The sequence below is a fragment of the Artemia franciscana genome, chromosome 7 (assembly GCF_032884065.1).
Source record: "Artemia franciscana chromosome 7, ASM3288406v1, whole genome shotgun sequence".
NCBI lineage: Eukaryota > Metazoa > Arthropoda > Branchiopoda > Anostraca > Artemiidae > Artemia > Artemia franciscana.
Window position 1 is genome coordinate 21,262,701 of NC_088869.1, and position 23,085 is coordinate 21,285,785.

At 35.5% G+C, this 23,085-nt stretch overlaps 1 protein-coding gene across 1 annotated transcript in view; it reads left to right on the forward strand.

Moving 5' to 3' along the window:
* Positions 1-22,197, forward strand: part of LOC136028980 (RNA polymerase II-associated factor 1 homolog) — a 35,917-nt gene extending 13,720 nt beyond the window's left edge. Inside the window, exons 4-9 of the mRNA XM_065706977.1 lie at positions 2,093-2,231; positions 3,890-4,033; positions 6,650-6,753; positions 13,485-13,660; positions 17,616-17,888; positions 21,662-22,197. Of these exons, the coding sequence (XP_065563049.1) occupies positions 2,093-2,231; positions 3,890-4,033; positions 6,650-6,753; positions 13,485-13,660; positions 17,616-17,888; positions 21,662-22,116 (1,291 nt within the window). The 3' untranslated portion in view covers positions 22,117-22,197. The remainder of the gene's footprint in view (positions 1-2,092; positions 2,232-3,889; positions 4,034-6,649; positions 6,754-13,484; positions 13,661-17,615; positions 17,889-21,661) is intronic.
* The last annotated feature ends 888 nt before the right edge of the window (positions 22,198-23,085 follow it).

Below are 23,085 nucleotides of genomic sequence, written 5' to 3' on the forward strand. Positions count from 1 at the left end.
ACCTAATCAAATTTTCTATTTTAAAATGTTTTGGCTTTTAATCCTACAATTAAAATGCATTTTTATTAAATTTTTGACTTATACAGTTTAAGACACAAACATTTTGAAATCAAACAAACTCTTTTCCATGAAGTTCTGCTAATTTGTATATTTCTTACAATCTCTTCCACTCCACTTGGAGTCGTCATGCTTTTCGTTCAGCCCCAGTTGGATTAAAAAAAAGCGCGGTTTTGAGCAACATATTCTTCTTCGATAGCCTAAACCTTTCAATCCTTCTTTCAGTATAATCACTAGGATTGAACCCTGTATTTGTACAAATTTGATACACAGTCGTTCAATTAAGTACATTAAACTATCCTTTAATGATTCTCCTGGGTAGCATCTTGCATATCTTTCTAGAACTTTTGAAGCATTCGTGTTGTAGAGCGATACTTTACAGCTGTCAGTACCATCTAGTGTCTAAATCTAGCTGAGTATTAACTTCTTGAGGAATGAGAGTAGTCCATAAATTGCCAACCACTTGGCCGCCCTGGCTAAGTGGTTGGCGCGCTGGTTTGAGAATTCATTATTCACGGGGCACGGGTTCGATCCCAAGCGTAGGTGGTCATTTGCTTTGGGACGAGGGTCATTGGCGTGACTTTAGAGTCAACCCAGCTCTAAATGGGTACCTGGAGAAATCTGGGGAAGGTAAGCAGGAAGGGTGTGTGAAAGCACAGGATGGTTGGCCCCCAACCTCCTCCCCCATTGTACTTCCTGGCTGAAGGCCCCGAAGTGGAGATCAGCACTGCCGGTTTGGACTTCAAGGGTCTAGTGCCGGCTTAACTAACTTTTTTTTACTTTTTTTTACTTACTTACTACTTATTTTTTTTGTATGTATGATCGTTCATAGGAATACTTCACTGCTTAACTCCTGACTCCACACCGGACTATCTACTTAACTCACTTCCTACCTCAACCGTATCAATGTTAATGTCTTACAGGGCACTAGTTACTTTAATGTGCATAATTAGTACACCGCAAGGATAGATCCTTCACAAAGACTTTTTTATGTACTGAATCAAAGGCTTCGTCATAATCTAAAAAAGTTAGAAGGAAAGGTGTCTGAAAATTTAGGTTCTTCTCACTTATTAATCTTAGTGTGTTGATTTGGTCATCAACCTCTTTATGTGCCCCAAATCAACCTGATCTGCCCTTAAAACTATGTCTACAGCACCATTTAGTCTGATAAGTATAATGATCTTCAGCAATTTGCTTTTAAATCTGGTTACTCAATAAGTACTACATTCAGTCTTATCACCTTTGTTATGAATGTGTTATAGTTACTGTTTTCACTAGATTACTAAATTTTTAAACAGCAGGCTAGTTTAACTAATAGCAGCAATGCTATTTTAATAAAGAACAATAGAAGAGCGAACCAATCTATTTATTAAATTTTATTCCTGGGTGAGAAGAAATGAGTTCTTATGAATTTAATGGCATTGAATTTGATAAATGGTTGACGATTTCATATTAAAAACCTGTCTCAAAAATCCGTATAATATCAGCGTTTCACACAGGGCTGTATCCAGGATTTTTTTTCGGGAGTGGGGGGAGCGGGTTGCAAAAATATTTTTTTTCAGGGGGTCGGGGTACAAAAAGACTTAAAAATGCATTAGAAATATGTTTATATTCATTTTTGTTACGTTTTTACTATTCAGACAATCCTTTCGGGGGGGGGGGGGATTATGATTTTGTTCAGACAAGATATCTTCTTTTCTTTTTAATTTGTCTAAAGATTTTTCTCTGAACCATTGGCTTATTAGGAACCTCTTAACAACAAGACCAGAAAATTTGCCAATTTTTCCCAAAGATCCACCATAGGAAAGTAGAAACAAAAGGAAGTAATTGCTGAAGAACTGATAGATCAATAGAACTGCATACATTGTGATTGCTAAATCTTTAGTTAAAAATTAAGTAGAAATCAAGAGATCTAAAAGAGAAGTGAAGATAAAAATTGACGAAACCGAGAATAAGAGTTAAGTAAATAATGATCATAGTTTGATTTTGTTTTTATTTTTTTATGTTTCATTTACGAGAAAAAAAAATTCGTTAGGTCAGCTCAGCATAGAAAAACAGTATCTTGGCTCCGAAGAACAGAATATATCTCAACAGAAGCGACACGTTTCCAGCCAACAACAGCAATTGAAAAGGCTGAAGCAAAAGTGGGATACAATGTCAAAAAATCGCTCAAAGTGAGTACAATTATGCTTTATAAGTGAATCAATATTTGTTTCTCTTTATTAAGATTAGCTGCTATTGTCTATCTGTATTCTGTTTCGGAATGCTTTCTCATGTACAAGGAATTGTTTTTCTAGTTCGATCCCAGAGTTAGTAATTCTGAATAAGCACAGGCCAGGACGGAGGCAGCACATTTTTAATTCTAACGAATATATTAGACGTGTACCAAATACAAGTAACCTTATCATATACATATTAAGGTTCAAGTTTACTAAAAAGGATCAAAATAGAAGGACACGAAGGGTTGAATGCTAGTGATCGATCGCAATAGCTGCGGGTTCCCGAAAGCACAAAAGAAAAGCTTCGATCTTAATCCTGGATTGGATACGTTTTATAATTAATCTAGGTATATCGTCAAAGCCGGAAGTAGGAGAAACGGTATCTAAACAAGATGGAAAGCTAAACATCTGGACATTAAAGGCGGTGTTGCCAGAGAGTTTCCCAAGATGTGGAAATTCCCAAATCATTGCTAAAAAGGGAAGTGTTTTGAAAAAGTGTTCCATAGTTTGGGTTTCAAAAATGTGGTTGCTTACAACAGAATCAAAAGAATTATGACCACAATTGGAATTTAATGCCTTGGTTATATCATTTTTATGCGTTTTTCAAAGTTTCGATGAGTTTTACCCATATAGTTATTGCTGCAGTTTCATGGTATTTGGTAAACCCCTCTTTGGCGAACTTTGGCGAACATGGTATTTGGTAAACCTCTTAACAGGGGTTTTATCTTTACCAGAGTTTAGAAGATTCGTGATTTTTGAAATACTAATAGTCTACACAGAGTCTAGTATCTTGTAAACTCTGTTAAAGCTGAAACCCCACTTACTCGCCAAAGAGGGGTTTATCGAATAACATGCTACTGCGGCAATAACTGTATGGGTAGAACCCATCTGAACTTAGAAAAACGCGTGTAACAGCATACAAATGATATAACCAAGGCATTAAGTTCAAATAGCGTTCATAATTCTTTTGATCCTCCTTTAAACAATCATTTCTTTTTGGAAATCCCAACCATGAAATACTTCTTGGAAACACCTCCCTCGTTAGCAATGATTTTGGAATTAAACAAGTTCTACGCGAGGCAATCATAATTAAAACTTAAGAAAAATAATAACAATTATTTAACTAGAGATTTGGGGAGTATTCACTCAATGCTATAATACTCAAATTTGATTAAAAATGAGTTAAAAATTACATTAAAAAACCAATATCCAAAACCAATGAACCAGTTACAAAGCGACTTTTTAATTTAACTCCTAAAAAGGCAAGAATAGCATTAAAAACATACTGTTAATTTCTACCTTAATGAATGGCATTGTTTCTTATGTCCCTCAGTCATCTTTAGTCCTGGTTGAACATCTGGGGTAGTTTTAATTTTTCAATTTCAGTTTTAAAGATTCGACTTTTTTGTAAGTTCTGTTTTATTTATATGCGTGGTTTGCTTAGATGTAAAGCCGAAATATTCAGGGATTTAACAACTTCACTGTCTGAGGTAAATTGCCTCTTGTTTTACTTTTTGTTGTTTTTATAATCGAAAGGCAGTGTGGCCTTTGTTGTTGTTTGGTACTCTAACTACCGTAATTAAGAGTTTCTTCAAGTTACTCATTCTTTTTAGGAGGATCTTCTGTATTCAGATAAAGAAAGCCAAATCAAAGCAATTGAAAAAACTTTTGAAGATGCCAAGGTCCCTATAGAAAGACACCATAATAAAGCAGGCGTATATCCTGTTGAAATCCTTCCGGCTCTTCCAGACTACGAGGTAAGCTCTGTTCTTGTCATGTATTTCAGTAAAATCCTTCGTGTACTATGCCCACCGCTGCAATGACATACTGACAATTTCTAGGACGAGCAATCCCAATTTTGACGTTACAATGTTCCGTCCAACATGTTTTCTGAATTTTACGAGCTCAGCAAAGAGGTTGTAATATTTTCCATTTGACAATTTGACCGCGTAGGGTCGGTCAAAAGGACTCTGTCTGGAAAATGTCGGCCTTAAAACTTGGTTTGATCCCCGTGACAATAGTGCTCTAATTTCTATGAAATCACGAAGGTATACCTACATACATGCATACATACATGAAAAGGTTGACTCACTTAAATTTGCCCTGAAGATCTATTTAGGTTAATTCAAAATTTCAAACTAACATTTTGCTTTTTGTTGATTTGATAAACCTCACCCCTGCAGCAGAAAATTGCTCTGACACTCCATGCAATTTGACCAGTGTGCAGTGGTAAATGATTGGTTCACGATGAGTGGCTCACAGACAGTAAGGTGGTTTCCTTCTAAGGTACTTGTTTGCTTAATTTTTGTAAAAAAAAAGTTGAAGTGCCACAGTTACATAGCTGTGCTGTTGAACTTCAGAGGTAAACTAATTACCATCGCTTTTCAGTATTTTCGGAAATTACAGTTCAGAGCATATAATTGTTTTTCTAAAACAAAATTTTTAAGGTAGTGCATCTAATAAAAATTGATTAAAGTTCAGTGTCGTTTAACGACAGTAAGAAAGAAAGAAAGAAAAATCTGAGTGTTTTCACCTTGCACCAGATTACGTTTAGTATGTCAGTTTTTAAATTTTGTGCCGGTTTGGTTTTGTTGACTGCTTTGGCGATCTTTATATAGGGCATTGACTTTATTACCCGATTATCTGTACAATGTTGGTATTTAAAAAAAAGAACTAATTAGTGCATATGGGAACGTTTTCGTGCATGTTCATTGCCCCTACAGTGGGGGAGGATCTTATTAATTTACTCTCAAATGGTGGGGTGCACAGGCGATAGCTTAAAAATTTTAATAGGTAACACCTATAAGTCTGTGTGTATTTGGATTTTGTGGCAAAAGTTGAAGCATGTTTTGTCTGAAGAATATTTTTCGAAAAGAGTCCTGTGAAAATTCTTCGCTCACGAGCTCCCACCGCGTCAATAAAGTTAATGAAGCTGTTCACAACGTTAACAAACCGTTTTCCTCGCATAACTTTGTTGACTTCATTGCTGTCAGAAAAAAGTAGAACCTTATTGAACATTTTCAAGAAAGTTAGTGAAGTTCAGCCAATAGTTGAAGACTTGTGGGATATGGCTGTCTACATTTATAGTAGTTTATACTTGTTTAAATATTTTGCTTTGTAAAAAAATAAGGATTAGACAAAAGAAAATTTTCATGGAAGCATTACTTATTAAAAAGGAAAAAAATGCTTAAGCAGATGATTTTCTCAGCTCTACGCCTGACTAATTCAGTTATTTGCCATGCAAAAATGGCTTTAAAGTCAAAAATACGAAATGCTTGTGTGAGTGGGACAAGCAATTGCATGAAAAACAATTGCATTAAAAAAACTGATGACGCCGTGGGAGCCCTGTATAATATCCGGGAACAGACGCGCATTAGAATCCATTTGCCTCAAAAACATCTACATAATAATTACCTTGTTCGTTTTGCAACCATAATGCGAGTCATTCACCAATTTGCACAAAACCCAAAAATTTGAACTGCCATCGACGGAAACTAGCAAACAATTGGCAAATAAAAGATCAAAAATTCATTCATTCAAAACAAACACACCAGCAATTAAATAAGTTGGAGAACTATGTCATTTGAGTTCGGATTTTAATTATTGCATTCCTTGTTGATACCCTTTGACATCTAAGCGGTTGATAACATCTTTGATTATGTGAATGTGAAGGTGGTTCTAGGTTTATCTACGGGATTACTGAGGCAATGGCTTCTCTGTTGAAAAAGCCGAAATATGAGTAATGTATTCTTAAATCACTGGTATCTCTGTTCAGTTCTTTCTTAGAAGTCCGATCTTAGAGAGCATTCTTAGGTCTCTGGTAAGCTTAAAAGGGCTCTTAAAGGTTTGATTAAAAAAAAAATCAGCCTAATACAGTAGTGGTTCGGGCCTCTCTTGGACCCGGAACAAAATCTTGATTATCCTCCCCCTCCGGTCTTACTCAGGCCAGATTCTAATTTATTTAAAAAATTAGTTTCAATTTATTAATTAATAAATAATTTATTTTTTAAATATTTTTTCATTTATTATTCATTTTAATTTTATTAATTAATTAATAATTTGCTATTTATTTTCATTCATTTTACTGCGTTCTCTACTTTATTAATAAAATTTGTAAAATCACAAAATGAATGTTAGAATATTTGTTTGAAATTTTGCGCCCCTAAAATTTCTGCGTCCGGAAGTGCCGCCTCTATCCCCTCTAAAACAGCCTCTAGCCTAATATTGTTTATTGATCAGGAGTTATGCCTGATTATGCCTGTTGACAAGACTGTGGGATGTTAGTATGTTTTTCTTACTTCTTTTTTTTGATTGAAAAGAATCTTGATAATTATGCATTTAACTTATTAATAAAACGTTTTCTTTTATTTTAGCTTTGGAAATATCCATGTGCTCAGGTTATTTTTGATGCTGATCCAGCACCAGCAAACATGTCCGCTTCTCATCAAATGGAAGAAATGTCTCAGGCTATGATCAGGTCAGTTATTTCATTGTTTTTCTGTTTTAGTATCACTTTCGTAGTTGATTTTCATTTCATAAGGGACAGAACTGCTCATCGGCACCTCAGAGGACTTAGACAGCACTTAAGAGGACTGAGGGGCACAAGAAACAATGCAATTCATTCAGGTACAAATTAACAGTATGTTTTTAATGCTATTCTTGCCTTTTTAGGAGTTAAATTAAAAAGTCGCTTTAGCTTATCCCTACCAAATAAATAACGAAGTAAAATACTGGTGCCGTATTTTAGTTATGCGCAGAATGACATCTTTAAATACCAAGACTATTGGAATAAATTTATTGATTCTAATTCAAAAAATTGTGAGTTAGGTTCACCGTTAGTGCAATACATTGTTGTTTCTTGGCCCTGTAGCAAATAACATATGAGGGACTCAGAAGTAAATAGCTCGTACAGTGTTTCTAGTAAAGAACAGACCACCTACCCATAGTAAACAAAAATTAAAAAACATATTAAAAAAAACTGGCTAGTGAGAAAAAATTGCCATATGTAGCTGTTTCAGGAATTGATACCTTTATCTCGATTATTCAAAAAAAGAATTTCTTTTCTACTGAAAGTAAGGAGCAACATTAAGACTTAAAATGAATAAAAATTATTCTGTGGATGAAGGGGGTGCCCCATCCTCAACACCCCTCTCTTCACGCTAAAGTTTTTTTTTAAGAACTTTAAAAAAGGCTCTGATTCTAATTATACGACCCTTGTGTTTCAGGAATCGTTTTTAAGGAATTGAGACAAAGGGTCGAATTTTAGCGTAAAGAGCGAGATATTGAGAAGGGGGCAGTCCCCTTCATACACGGAATAATTTCTGTCTGCCGATGAGCAGTTCGTTACCGCGAACTGTTTGGAAATGTTGTTTTGAAAACAAATTTTTGGGATTTCGACAAATAGCCTGAAATCCCAAAAAATAGCGTTGGAACGAAACAAGAAGTACACCATTGAAATCGCCATGGCAAAAATCCTATACAGGAAACTTGGACTCCTCTGCCTTGAACAACAAGGAAAATTACTTTTTTGCATGGGTAGCACAAATGTCTTCTATTTCCCCCCTTTTTTTCCCCTGCTAGCAGGGCACTGGAACATAAGAGAGAGCTGTCTAAAGGCTCATTTTAAAAGAGACTGTCATATCTAGTGCCTTTTATAATTAACAAAATGTAATTTTAAAAACAAAATACAGTTTTTGACAAAAAGCTGCATCTTTGTATACAAGATGACGTTATTATGGGTATGATGTTATATTTGAGGGACTCTCCTACCTGAATCCCTGGGTTTTGTTCTTTACTATATCCAGCTAGGAAAAGCCCAAAACTTTCTCCTGTGTTTAATATATGATGTATGTGTAAATCATCTATTAAATATCGTAAGAGCGTATCATTACTTGTGAAAACCATCATTTCCTTCGCAGGCAAGAATTATGCGGAGCTTTCCAAAATGTAATATTGTATTCATCAATCTGGCCTTAGGTCCGCATTGTTTGTAAAAATCACGGAAGTTATACCCTTATCACTTCTTAGTTATAATTTCATTATAATTGCTGAAAACAGCAAATGAGCATAGATTGTCAGTTTAATATGTACTGATATTCATTCCTAATGGCCCTAATAAGTTATTAATAAGTTATTAATATATAATTAATATAATAATAAAGTTATTAATATATTTATAGTATCAAAAGCTCGTCTCGACTAGTGACAGTGTTGTAGGCACTCGACTAGTGACAGTGTTGTATACATGAGATTCTTGGTGTCGCTTGCCTTCTAACTATAGATTAATTTGAACTACTTTTTCAGCCTTTTCACTTGTAATTATTTTTGCCTTAATTATGCTGTTACATAATTTAGTAAAATACCAGACTTGTTCTATTACACCAATCTTCTGAAATATCAAATTACGCATTAACATAATTGTGTTATTCTTTAGTTCTTTAGTTACAATCACTCCGGGGAAAAAGAAAAAGAAAAATTTTGGGGGAAAAGAACAGAAAAAAGAAACAAAAAAAGACCTATCTAGATCTTTTTTTGTTGGACAAGAAATATCAAAAGGATAATTTTCAGGAAAAAAATTAGCCGATTTCGAGAAAAACATGTACATATATGGACACAATTATTGTCCGTTTAATTATAAAAAAATGTGTATAATATTAATCAATAAAGGTTTCGTGTTGAGTGTTCAGTGCTTCCTGTCACATAAAATTATATGATCGACGTTCATTTTCATAAACTCGTTTTCAGATATTCTTGGCGGGGAGTACAATGCTCAAGGTAGTCCTGATGAGCTGTACTTCGGAGACTTGATTGTAAGGGCTTTGCTCTTTCAAGAACGAGCTTCAATAGCTCCTTTGATGGAGGTTATACATGTACTTGTCGAAAACCGACATGGACGCCACGTCGAGACATTCCTGGATCAACTGCGGGACTTTAGCTTTCATGTTGCCAGAGATTGCTCCACGAACTGCTCGATTGTGAATTTGTTGGAGTGGAGTGATGTGGATTTTTGGTGCGCAAGCGAAGACAGGACATGTATATTCCATAGCAGGTCTGATACATGAAATGAAAAGTGGCAGAATGAACTCATTTGGGACAAGACTTTTGCTTCTTAGGATAACTCCTAACTTCTTGGAGCAAGAGAATCTAATTTTATTGAGATGTTCAGTCCATGAGAGATCCGAAGAGAAGTCAGGATGATCCCTCCTATTACGCGCCTTAGAAATTAGGAGCCCTTTCGTTTTGGATGCGTTAAAACTTACAAGCCATGCATCTGCCCACGCCTCAATTTTCTCCAAGTCAGCCTGAAGTTCCCTGTGGAATTCGCTAGGATCTTTGTCCTTTGCAATTGATGTTTTTGTTATCCTGTCATCAGCGGAGTTTTGAGTTTTCTTCACTAGGTTGTCGCCTAGGTCGTTTATGAACACCAAGAAAAGAGTTGGCCCAAGAATAATTCCTTGGGGTACTCCTGATAAGACTGAGTGTTCTTTTGATATGAAGCCGTCAAGGACAACTTGCAATGATCGCTGACGAAGAAAGTCAGCAAGCGCCTCAAATCAACTCCACAGGCTTTCAGTTTACAAAGAAGTTCCTTGTGCTATTCGTGACCGAAGGCTTTGGCGATGTCAAAAGAGAGAAGGCGAATATTATGTCCTTCAGGAAGAAGCTCAACCCGTTTTTGATATCTTGCAATCAGACAGTCCAATGTAGAGCGTTTTCTGCGAAAACCGTATTGCGTGTCTGCCAACGATAGATGTGTTCTCAAGGTATTGGTAAAGTGTCTTATTAATGACGCTTTCTTAAACTGTACATACGCAGGACAGCAGATATTGGACGATCCGATCCTACATTAGTAAGGTCGGACTCTGCCTTTGGAACAATGACCACATGAAAAATTTTCAAGGCTTTCATGATCCAACTGCAAAGCATTTTCTATACACAGAGTCGAAAGGACCAGCAAGTTCATGGGAATATGTTTTAAGGATGAGATTGGGAATCGTGTCGTGTGCTGAAGCTTTGGTGACACCCAGATGGCTTAGCGTTCTGAGCACCATACTAATAGTTATGTTAACGCTGGTGATTTTCGTCTATGTTCTTGGCGGAAAAGGGGAGGGGAGACTCTGGCTTCATCAAGTTGGGAAACCTTGAAAAGGCTTGTGCAAGAGCATCTGCCTTTTCCTAGCCTGGCTGGATCATTGTCCCTTCGACATGAAGCGAGGGAATTGATATTGGTTGAGATGACGGTAGAGGTTCTTTGATGACCCCCTCCACCACCGCTTTGCTGAGGTACTTTTCAGTTAGTCTACAAACTTGTGTTTGTAATCGGCTCTAGCTTGACGTGCAGCTTTCACAAACTCGTTTCGAGCGCTAATAAAAGCAGCCCGGTCCTCGTCGGATTTAGTCAAGCGCCATTTCTTTTGAACTTCCTTTCTGGCCCTGGTTTCCTTTCTACAATCAGCATTGAACCAAGGCTTATATCGAGATGAGACTTATACTGTTTTGGACGGGACGAATTGCTCAATGGCCTCTGTGACTGCTTTTTAGTGAAATGTCGTTGCTTTACGTGGGGCCTCTTTTGAAAATTTACTCTACGGCTTTGCCGATAAGAAGTTTCGCAGACCACCCCAGTCTGTGTGGTGATACTGCCTGATGATCTGCTCGTGCTTTACAGGTGGAGGTATTTTCAGATTTCCACGAGGTATAACTGCCACATAGTCGCTAGCAAAAGGATAGCATTCAACACTAAAAAAATACGAATGATCAGTTAAGAAGAGGTCAAGCCGGGACGATCCATGAGGGCCAATATAATTGTCAAATTCAACAAGCTGTTCTAGGCCATAAGCAAGACTCAGGTCTAGCAGAGCTACGCCTTCCGCATCAGCCTTAAGACTTTTCATAATGAATGTTTAAGTCTCCTTGGATTATTATACCTGATTTAGGGAACTTTTGCTTCACAAATTCCATGCAGTCTTCCAGATATTCAGTGGTTTTCATCTTTGGTGGGTCATAGACTATACCAATAACAGACGATTTGTTAGGTAGGTTTTCTTGCACCAAAAGGACCTCCTTATCGCTAGGAATCGAAAGTGCCGTAAATAGGATGTTATTTTTAAGGTACGTAGCAACACCACCTCCACCGAAAGTCGACCTTCTCGGGTTTTTGCGATCCAGCCATAGCAGAGTCAGCGGACAAAAGAACTCCTAAGACAGACTTTGCTTCATCAGATTAGGAATGGTCATAAGACTTCATGCTTAACCTCAACAAGGGTGGTGGTGACCCCAATAGGGGCAGGAGTCGGCACCTATCGCTCAAGCTCTGTGGGCAGGGACGGCAACCCCTGAGTGGTTTGCCGGAGCATACCATCGCACACCCACCAGGCTGTAGCTATTGCTGCAACCATGAAGTCGCTGCAACCAGCACGGCTGACTATGATCCGAATCTTCTTTGTATTACTTTACTGAACACATTTGTCACACACAGGAGAATCCTTTAGTTTTTCCTAGCAACAGCTTAGTTAAGAACAAACCACGTAGTAGTCACTTGTACTCGAGCCACTCTTTAGGGTAAACGACCAATTAAAATTTTTGACGGTTTTACATCTTTTCCCATTTCTCTGGGAAAAAAGAAAGACCAACAATAGCATTTAGGGGAATATCTCTTAGCGTAAAACAGTTAATCTACATTTTAATAATAGTTTTACGATTTATGGTGGTGAAACGATGTAGGTCAGTTTCCTAAGTCCCCCCGCCCCCCATATTCTGCTACTTCACACACTATTTTCCATTCCATCCATCTTCTCTATTATCAAACTTCAAACTCTTCGATTTCATACCCCAAACATTCTTGGAATGTATCTCTCAGATTATCTCTCTGAAGTCTAACAACATCATAACTAACTGGTAATTATGAACCCTTCCGAAATTTTAGATGTAAACTAACTCTTAATGATGCTAAATGGTAATACTTAATTTTAGTATCAATAACCTGTTTCATGTAGTCTATTACCCTTCTTCTTTGTCTTTCCTATACTATTTCAGCCTAAGCTAGGATACCATCTATTCCAGTTAGACCAACCTAGCCATTGAGGTTCCCCTAATCAAATACAATATTCCCACATGGAATCTTATCTTTTTGTTCCTGAAACTGAATACAAAATTAAATCTGGGTCATTATTGACTCCTTCAGAGGAATATATTCCTTTGTGGAGGAATATATACTACCATGACTAATGTCTTGCACCTTTTTAATCATACAGTGCACTTAACATAATAGATCCATCAAATAAGTAACAAAAAACAATATATCCAGGAAGGATATTTGTGTTTTCCTACGAGATGACTTGCCAATGACGGCAATTTCAGTTTGTTTTTACTTTGAAATGTGAAAGGTAAACGCAGTAGCTGTACTGTTACCAATAGTTGAAATTCATTTATTAGACCAGTAATTTTCATGATAAATGTAGTTCGCTTTCCGCTGTTATAAATTTCCGGGGATTCTTTAGCGAATACGCCGAATAGTTTAATTGCGTATCGCCAAGAGTCGTATTTTTTCAAGCGCACTTTTCAGACCTTTTAAATTATTTAAGGAATACATTGAACTTGATCTTTCTTGAAAAATCCGAACGCTACTTACAAAATGAAAATCGGTTAAAAATTAAGGAGTATCAGGTCCAAGACCAAAGGATAGAATGGTAGCTATTAATATTATGAGCTATTATATTAAACCAATCCTAATTCACCATTGTTTTGGTTGTCTTTATTTATACTGGCTTTACTTATTGATATTTTCTACATTATCCACAAAGTATTCAGGGGGGGAAGATTGGTTTGACCCATTTCACCATAGTTACTTTGACTCGTTAATTGGTCTGAATACTGTCAGACAAAGTTAGTAGATTAATAAATATTAATAAATTAATTATTGATGTTTGACTAATGTCGATTAACCGATGATAGGTTAAGCTACTGGCCGAACTCCTTTGACATCAGAAAACACGTTAGTAGAGTCCCGTGAGCCCCTCCCGATTTGTGGCCATAAATTTACTATCTCTGTGTTTGGTCACTTTCTTCATGAACAGGCTTGGTGTCACTTGTACGGGTTTCTTGAGACACGTCCGTCACGCTTAGAAGGGGAGTATAGTACCTAGTACTCAAGTAAATACTAATTGGTTGTTTTAATTGTATATACATTTTTTTCATTTTTATTATTAGAGGCGTGATGGACGAAACAGGAGAACAGTTCGTTGCTTATTTCCTTCCAACTGAGGAAACGATGGAGAAACGTCGTAATGACCTATTGGAAGGAGTTGACTATAAAGACGACGAAGAGTATGAATACGTAATGACTCGACAGTATCATTGGAATGTTAAAAGCAAAGCATCAAAAGGTACACTCTTTTTCTTCTTTCTATACACTATACACTTTCTTTCGTTTTTCTATACACTTCTTTCGTTTTTCTTCTTTCTATGCACTATACACTTTCTTTCGTTTTTCTATACACTTCTTTCGTTTTTCTTCTTTCTATACACTATACACTTTCTTTCGTTTTTCTATACACTTCTTTCGTTTTTCTTCTTTCTATACACTATACACTTTCTTTCGTTTTTCTATATACTTCTTTCGTTTTTCTTCTTTCTATACACTAATTTGAATAATATTGTTGATAGTAGCACAGATTATGTATTAGACTCCGTCAGATATCTCACTCCAAAATTATTGGAAACTCCAAAGCCACCCGATAAGATGATATGCCTTCCCAAAGGTTGACAGTATCTAATGACATTGCGCGGAAGGAACGTTATCCAATCTAAGCGTTAGCAGAGCGTCATCGAATCCAGTGACATAGTGCCAGATGGCACGGGCGGGCGAAGTTTGTTAGAGAGCCAATGTAATTGAGGATCACGACGAACCGTGTATTTTGCTAGGAGTGAGATATCTGGTTAAACCTAATACATAATCAGTGATAGCAATCTTTCATCTATTAAATTAAATTCAAAATTATGTCTAGTCGTTATGTTGTTTTCTCTCTCTTTAATACAAGTAGCCCTCTTTTTGTCCTTTATCCTTCACTTTTTCTCACGATTTTAAAATTAGTGATTTTTCATCACTTCGTGCTTGTTGTTCAAACTAGTATAAGTTTATATTTGGTTTTCCGGTTTGTTTAGTTTCAGAAAAATGGTCTTGAGACTAAAATTAACGAATCGTTGGAATTAGCTAACATCAAATTCAAAATTTTTTTACAGTTAATATGAAAATATCATCTCTGTGCATAACCCTTTTTTCCAGAAAGTAATAAACACTCGATATCTTTTCATTTTTCGTTGTTTTTATTTGACGAATTCCATTCAATTACTTATCTAGGTCCATTGCGTGTTTTTTTCGTAAATTCTTGCCAATTTTTTTATTTGTTGGAGTGAAAAATCAGTCAATAAATTCTAATGGAACGATTTCTCGGAAATTTCCTGTAACAGGACATGCAATTAGAATAAAGAAAATTTTCCCGACTATCAAACAGTTTCACCGTGCTGTCCGTGCTATTTGTTCGTATTGCATTGATGCCAATAGCAAATCTATTACTTTATTTTCTAATATAGAATGGACTTCCTTGTCGGACACAAATGCCGTGATTTTCAACTTTACCCCTTCCTACGACAAAAGATTATCGTACATCCGTATGAGATGAAGAATCTTAAGTAAACACAGACATAAAAAAATTATAAAACACTTTCTTGGAATGGGAATTCCATAAAAGAGTCGTTTTAACAAGTATATGGTGAAAATGTATGATTTTTTACAATGTCAATAGTTAATTTTTCCATTTTTATGACTGCGGTTAACCATGTCTTAATTATCATAATTTTAATTTATGCCTATGAAGGCATAAAAAAACGTAATTTAAATAAAAAAATGGTTTGTCAACATTTTAAAGATAAAATAAAATTATATCTTTGGTTTCTATTTGTTATGCAGGTATGCCCTTGAATTGAAATTTTGGTAAGTATGATTGAAACATTTGTAACTTAATTTGCAGCATCTTTTATGCTCCTTGATTTTAAGAGATAGGAATAAATAATAGGATACTAAACTGAATATTACGGATAAATATTCTGAATAATGAATAAATATCCTAGATAAATACTAAATATACTGAGTGAATAATTATGAATATATACCGACTGAATGATTAATTGGAAACTTTCCTGGAATGGGAATTTCATATAAGAGCTGTTTTAACCAGTATCTGGTGAAAATGAATGATTTTTACGATGCCAATAGTTAATTCCTTCATTTTTATGAATGTGGTCAACCGTGTCTTTAGATAAAATCAGGATTGCCTGTCTTGTTTAAAGTGCAATACTGGACTGCTAAATTCATCATTTCTCTTGTTGTCTAAAATTGATTTTATTACCGTTAAGGTAACTTATTAGACAGTCTGAAAAATTCAAAATTTTAAACTCATAATTGTAGAATAACGGTTAACTTTATGTTTTTAACTCCTTCTTCTTTAATTCTTTGAAACCAGACGTTGAATTTCATTTTAGTTAAATGTTTTTGCAAAACATGGTGGAGAAAATTGTCACGGGGGGCAAGTTTTCCAAAACCTAGCGAAAATTGACGAAATAAACGGAAAATACAGAGAAAAATGGGCAAATAGGTTTTCCAAAACCCAGCAAAAATTGACGAAGTAATCGGAAAACACAGGAAAGAAATGGGCGAATCGAAAGATTTCGTGGTATGAGACTGAACGAATATGCATTCCTGTATGTCTTCGGAGGATCAGGAAGGTCTATTTACTTAGAATCTGTATTTTTAAACAATATTTGCTAGAATATTTTAAGATGAGCTTCATGTTACACTTTTTGCAGAGCATTCCCTCAAGAGCATTTATTTTTGTTCTCTTCTGCAATTTCATTTTACCGTTTTTTTTCTTTCGAATTGCCCCTTCAAAAACTATTCACAGTAGTACCTTTGTCTGTTTATAGAGTTCAATACCTTATTGATAACTATACGATATTACCACTTGGCTGCAAGGTTGATAGCTATACCGTGTTCCCACTTAACTATAAGGTATCGATCAGGAGCTTTAAATTTTGCCAAAGCGCCTTCTACCTCTTTTTGAAATTCAATTCTGGCTTATGCCAGTCAAAATTATTCTTTTGGTGTTCCTTCTTAAAGTCTTTCTAGATTTTTCTTTCCAATGTTTTCTAGTTGCTGTTACTTGATTTGTTCTGATTTTTTACAGATTTTAAATGTCCTCCTTTTTAGCTTCTGCCTTTTTTCATTTTTTCCTCTCTGTATCTCTCTCCCTGTCTTTCTTCATAATAATGCTCATTCCCCTTTCTTATTTTCTCTTTTTTGGAATTTAATAGGGTCGATTCTGTTTTTAAATGCTTAAGTATGTAACTATTAAAACGGTTAAAAAGAGCCGACTATGATAACATATGAGGACTTTGATAGTGAAAAATACACAATTAGTCGGATTTTATTTGTCAAAATATTTGATTAAATGCTTTAGAATTGCTAACAAGTAGGAAAAGAAAAGAAAAAAGAAATTCGTTGTGATAAACTGATTTCATTGTGATAAAATTCGTTGTTTGGGTGTGAAAGTACTTCTAAGTGCCATCACGACCGAACAACAGCTTCCCCCCCTAATACTTTAAGTAACAAGGACATTAAAAATGAACTCTGATTTAAGACCTCTATATGCAGTTGTGCAGTTTTATGCTTAGTGGGCACCAAGTTAAAATAAGGAACGTGCTTTGAAAATCTGCAGAAAATGAGCAAAAAATATATCTTCATGTAGATGTAGAATCTGTAACTTTCCTGATTGCTGTAGCAAAAGACAAATAATGCTATTAATCTAAGCTGTGAATTAGGATGAATTTTGTTAAAATTATCCAAGATTAAATGCTTTAGATTATTACATAATTGACTTACCTACGGAAGCATGTTTTTAGAAAGACTAGTTAGGCTATGCTATTCTGTTATATTTATCCCCTTAGTTGACTACTGCCATATAAACACAATCCTTATTTTCTTCTGATTTAGAAATATCACTTCCGTTACTTAATATCTGCACATTCCCACTAGCCTATATTGTTGTTAGTAGTAGTAGTAATATTGTTGTTTAGTAGCTTAAGTATGCAATCTTAGTTTTTGTGCGGTGCTGATGAATTTCTTTTCTTTGATTTGTATTAAATTATTGTGCTGCCACTTCTACTAAGACGTCGGATTTATAAGTTTTCCTGTTGTAACCCCACTTAATTCTTATCACAAAGCTTCATCACTAATTGTCTTGCATTACCAAATGTACTATCAACTATTCTGTGCTTTATTTTTAGGATATGAAGAAAACTACTTTTTCCTATTCCGTGATAATGGAGTTTACTACAATGAACTAGAAACGAGGGTTCGTTTAACAAAACGTCGACCAAAGGCTGGGGCACCGCCCGTAAGCAATACGCGTTTGCTTGTCAAACATCGTCCATCTACGCGTAAAGAGGACAAGCTATTACGAATCAGAGAGAGGAACTTGGAGCCGCCTGGTAACTATGAAGAAGAAAGTTCGACTAGTGAAGAAGAAGAGGAAGAAGACGAAGAAGAAGAAAAGAAAGGTAAACTCCAGGTCAATTGTCATTACTTACAAACCGTTCGACTGTCACAAGATTACTTATCCGATAAATCTGATAACTTATCCTTAACATTTCATGAGACGTTAATGACGTAAGAGGTTAAGAGGAATCTTACTTGAAACGGTTAGGGTTAGTTGCCAGATAAGCTAAATTTACTAGCCCCCAGAAAATGTAGGATAAGTGAAAATGTAGTCGTATGTCAATAAAAATTCAGTTTTTTCAAAAGTCGAAAAAGCTTATGAAATTATATGTAGGGAACACAGAAAGAGGGACAGTAATTGTGAAATATGGCACATACCAAGGGACTTATAAATAAACTATGTTTAGGCTGGAGTAAATATGACTAATGCTGTTTTTCTCCTAGTTGTCCATAGCCTTTTAGTTAACAAGGGTCGGATAAGTATTTGTGTTGGTTTCTACAGGTTGTATTGGGGAAGGTAGTTTTCAGCCGATAAGTCGAATAAGACATGCTTGAACTCACTATTAAAGAAGGTTTTGTCACCGTGTTAAGGTGAAGTTCCTAGCTGATATTTTCCCCTTGTCAACTACGTTTTTTGCTTAAATTACGTCAATGATATCGATGGTGTTGTGTCCAAAGATCATAAGTTTCAAGTTTGTAATTGCAGAGATGCTCATTTCTTTGTTTCCGAAAATATGTTTCGTGTATATTGACTCTGGAAAAGTAGGGGAGAGTGGTATTGACTGGGACGCAGAATATAGTGAGCCAGGCCGCCTTTTTGCCCTCTAACATTCTCCAAAAAATTCGTAGACGTCATCTATCATAGCTAGTTTGATGTTCAACCATCCAGACCAATTGTTTTGGTATGTTTCAATTTTGTTTTTTAAGTGAAGTTACCTCAAAGTTTGGGAAATACACCCCAAAACTTATTTTGCCTTTAGATTTGCTTTGGTTATCCATTTTTAGTTCAGTAATATTTAGTGTTTGTAGTACCAAACGAAAGCCAAAATATCTTGTCATGTTGTATGGCCATCTGGTATCAAAAATATTCAAAAAAAAAAAAAAAAAAAAAAAAAAAAAAAAAACACCCAGACTGGTACACATTGTGACATATCCCAGTATGTATCAGATGACACCCGTCTATAAAATTGAGGGTAATCTTTTTTTTCTTCAAAAGGGTTTAATTGCATACACGTTGTCAAAGAAGCATAGATATAATGTCTATGGAACAGAATAGGGTATTAGGTTTCAACTTTCAGGGATAGTAGAGGGGGAGTAAAACTAAAAAAGGTACAATGCATGCACAGATTTTCAAAAGGCCGTGTGTGCAATATCCGAGGAAAAAAGGGGGTACGTTGAAAATTTTAGAGCATGCTATTGGGGATGTTGAACTAAATCAAAAGACACTATGTCCGTCCAAGTGTGTCATAAGGGTGTATTTCGACATCTTAGGAACAGATAAAAGTATTAAGTTGAACCATTAGGACATGTTGTAACAAAAGATTAAAGGGCAAGCAGCCCTTCTCTCAAGCCCATTCATTTTCGAAACACATCCAGTCGAAATTTTGAGACAGCCATTTTGTTAAGCATAGTAGAACGGTCGAGCATCTATTTCTTTAAGGATATTAGGCATGTCAACCCCCCTCCCAATTATACGATTGGCCCAATATTCTTTAAAACTAAATGTTGCTTTAAAATAAATCAAAAGGCATTGTGTTAAATGGTTGCCGATAAGACACCTCAGCAATATTATCGAGAACGACTTGGGGTATAAGGTTGAAACCTTTGGGGATACTACTATTACTACCTACTGCTCTTACAATTTAAATAAATAAAAAGAGTGTAAGTGTATCCAGGTTGTCAAAGAGCGTAGATTCAATCTTTTCGGAATGATATCAAGTTTTATTTTTCAGGTCAACTTTAGAAGCTATGAAATTAAATTAAAAAATACTATTTGTGTCGGAATTCAAAATTGTTGAAAAAGCTTTTCCAACATACAAATAGCAACCCAAACTATGGATTCTTATTGAAGAAAATTGAAAAGGTTTACAAAGGTTTTTTTTTTCCATGAAAAAGACTATATCAGTAAAAACCGAACAGAAATTAATTTTAAAAGCTTTGTCCACAAAACAAGTTTTTCAAAGAAAAGTGAAGAGCTCCGTACGCCTAGAATGAGCAAAAATAAACTCAAATAATCTTCCAATCGTAAAACTACCACAAATCACTATCAATAAATAAATGAAAATAAAACGAACAGAAATTACAATAAATAGCCGAGTCAAACTCAAAACAAGCAAAAGTTTACATGAGTAGGGCTGATTATCCGTATGCCTTCTCAAGACCAGAACACAATTTGCGCTTTTCTTACTTTCATAAATGAAAAATTATCAAAACCTTAACGAAGAAATGTCAGTATATGTAAATTTAACTGACAATCCACGGTCATTTGTTTTTGTTTTTTTTTTTTTTTTTTTTTTAGTAAAGTGAAAATTGTGTTCTGGTCTTGGGAAGGCATTTAGGTTGGCTCGACTATTTATTGTAATTTCTGTTCGTTTTGAGTTTCATTTATTTATTGATGGGGATTTATCGCAGTTTTACGTTTGGAAGGTTATTTGACTTTATTTTTGCTCATTCTTAGCTTAATGGAGCTCTTTACTTTTCTTTGAAAAATTTGTCTTGCGGCAAGTTTTTTATAATTTTAAAGCAACTTTGAAGTTTTTCGTCCATTTCGCTAATTTCGATGTTGAGTTATATACCTTCTTCTCGTATTTACAAATTAAGTGTAGGCGAATGTCGTGATCAGATGTAAACTGACATTCGTAACAATTTTTCTAGTTAAATACCCGGATTGATTATTCACTTAGCAAGACTAATTGACTTGAGCTTTTTAGAAACTAAAATGACATCAAAACTTAAGGAAATTATTAAACTGAACCGTCATGTGTAAGTACCGAGTTGACTTACATCCATCAAACCCCGTTAAGAGCTTCTTACCGCAGGACACTAACAAAGCTACGCAAAAAAAAGAAGTAAAAAGAGAATAATAATTAAAAACTGCCTGACAGTTCTCCTGACATTAAAACGGTTTCTTGTTGACATTGAAGCAGGAAGAATGTATTTACCTACGGTGCGGTCAAGCGCCTTACTAGCAGAACTTTAGATCGCTGATATTGATAATTTAAAGCATAAACCACGTATGTCCCTCTTTTCGAACTTTGTTGGTGAAAATAAAATGTTTTTAGAGGTTTAAAATTATGTTAATGAAGCCTTCATTTGAGACAGACAATTTTTGGTGATAATTAAAATAATAACGTGTCAAATTTTCTGTGTGTTAGTCTGTGGTTGTTACTCAATCCCCGACCAGTCGTTGTGGATTGATCGGTCAACCGATTTCCCAGCATCATTTTCTTCATATACGTAGAGTTATGTCTTAGCTATGAAAAAATAATCTTCTGTGGATCCATGATCAAACAAAATCTCAGGTCCGTGGCTTCTACAATCCCGAGACTTAACCCTTATTTTCATTCCAGTTTTTTCTGTATACTCAGAGGTTCAGAATATTTTTAATTCGTTATTTATTATTATAATTTAGCTGTTACATATTCAATTCAAAATGTCGCATTGCCTTTGAAGAACTTATCAAAATGCAAAAATCAAACCAACATCAAAACAAAATCGAATCGGAATAGTTTAAAAAATTTAGAGCATTGATGATGAATTAATCCCTGAAGTTCACAAGTGACACCTCTACTGACTGGCGAAGTTTTTTGACATTCATCTTTTCTTTTTCTTCTAGAAAGCGGAAGCGAAGCCGGATCTGCTAGGTCTCGTAGCAGCTCAAGATCAAGAAGCAGATCGAAGTCAGCAAGTCGCTCAAGATCTCGCAGTCGCTCAGTTTCTAGTGCCGCTTCTGCTGCTAGTAAGCGCTCAAAGTCAAAATCACGCTCCCGCTCGCGTTCAAAGTCTAGCATTCGTTCTCGCTCGCGTTCTGCGACTCCAGCTGGTTCAACAAAAGAACGTTCACCATCTCGTTCGAAGTCACGCAGCAAATCGCCCTCGAGATCGCGTTCACGGTCCCGTTCTTCTGGTGTTTCGAAATCACCATCTCCCAGTCGTTCAAGATCCCAATCTCGAGGTCCGTCAAAGTCTCCTACTCGTTCACCAAGCGGCTCTAGAAGTGCCAGTGCGGCTAGTTCTCGTACTGGATCGCCCGAGAAAAGCAGTGCTTCTAGTGGAAGCGAATCGGATTAATATGAGTTTTTTTTTATCTATTATGATTCAAATTTGATTTGAACTTTTTTTTTTATTCTAATAAATAAGTGTTGATTAGCATACTTGAACAAAGATAAAATTTCAGGAAACTGGAGGCATAAAAAAATATGTGGTTAGTGTGCTTTATAGGCCCTACTAAAAATAATATTGCCTAATGCATGGAAGTGATGAGTATTTAGGTTTAGTCTCCGCATTCCCCCTGATATCTGACAATTCTCAGGGAACTAGCGTTTGAGTAAAACCTGGCAACATAAAAATGGAACTAGTAAAATATTATAGTAACACAAAGGCAAAAGAACGATGCAATTTGAAAAAAAAGGAAAAAAGAAATTTTACCTTTAAAAAATTATTGTTTGTGTACAAAAAAGTTATTGTTTTCGTCAGATAGGTATAAAAAAAAAGACAATATAAATGACAATTTATGTGACGAAGAGCACCAAATTAGGGATTGTATGCTTTTTAATATAGGAGTTGACGAAAACTATATCGCACCATTTGTGTAAAATTGACGCACCCTTGGAAAGGCGATTTCGAAGAAATCAAATTCGAACCAATTTTGTGTGCTACACGCTTTGTGTTAATTTCACGATAATAAATCCAACTTAATAGCTTCAAAGCCAAACTTAAGTTTAGAAGGAAAATCACCTACGACAAAAGCCCTGTAGCCTAAAATTAAGCTTATATGGCACAATAATTTTGCACAATTTCTTGGGAGCAACATTGTTACGCCTTATTTGAGTTATGTCAAAGCTGAATGAACAAAGTAAAGAAGAAACTAAGTTTCAGTCCGCTGAAAGCAACATTGTCGTATTTCCTGTCTTGATGAAAATGAGTTAAGAATGTAAACATAGTGATGATGCCGAGAATCCCAATCACAACTTTAAAGATTATCTAATAGCAGCAACAAGCAGTTATCGTTCTGGAGAAAATTCAACTTAGCGTTCTTAA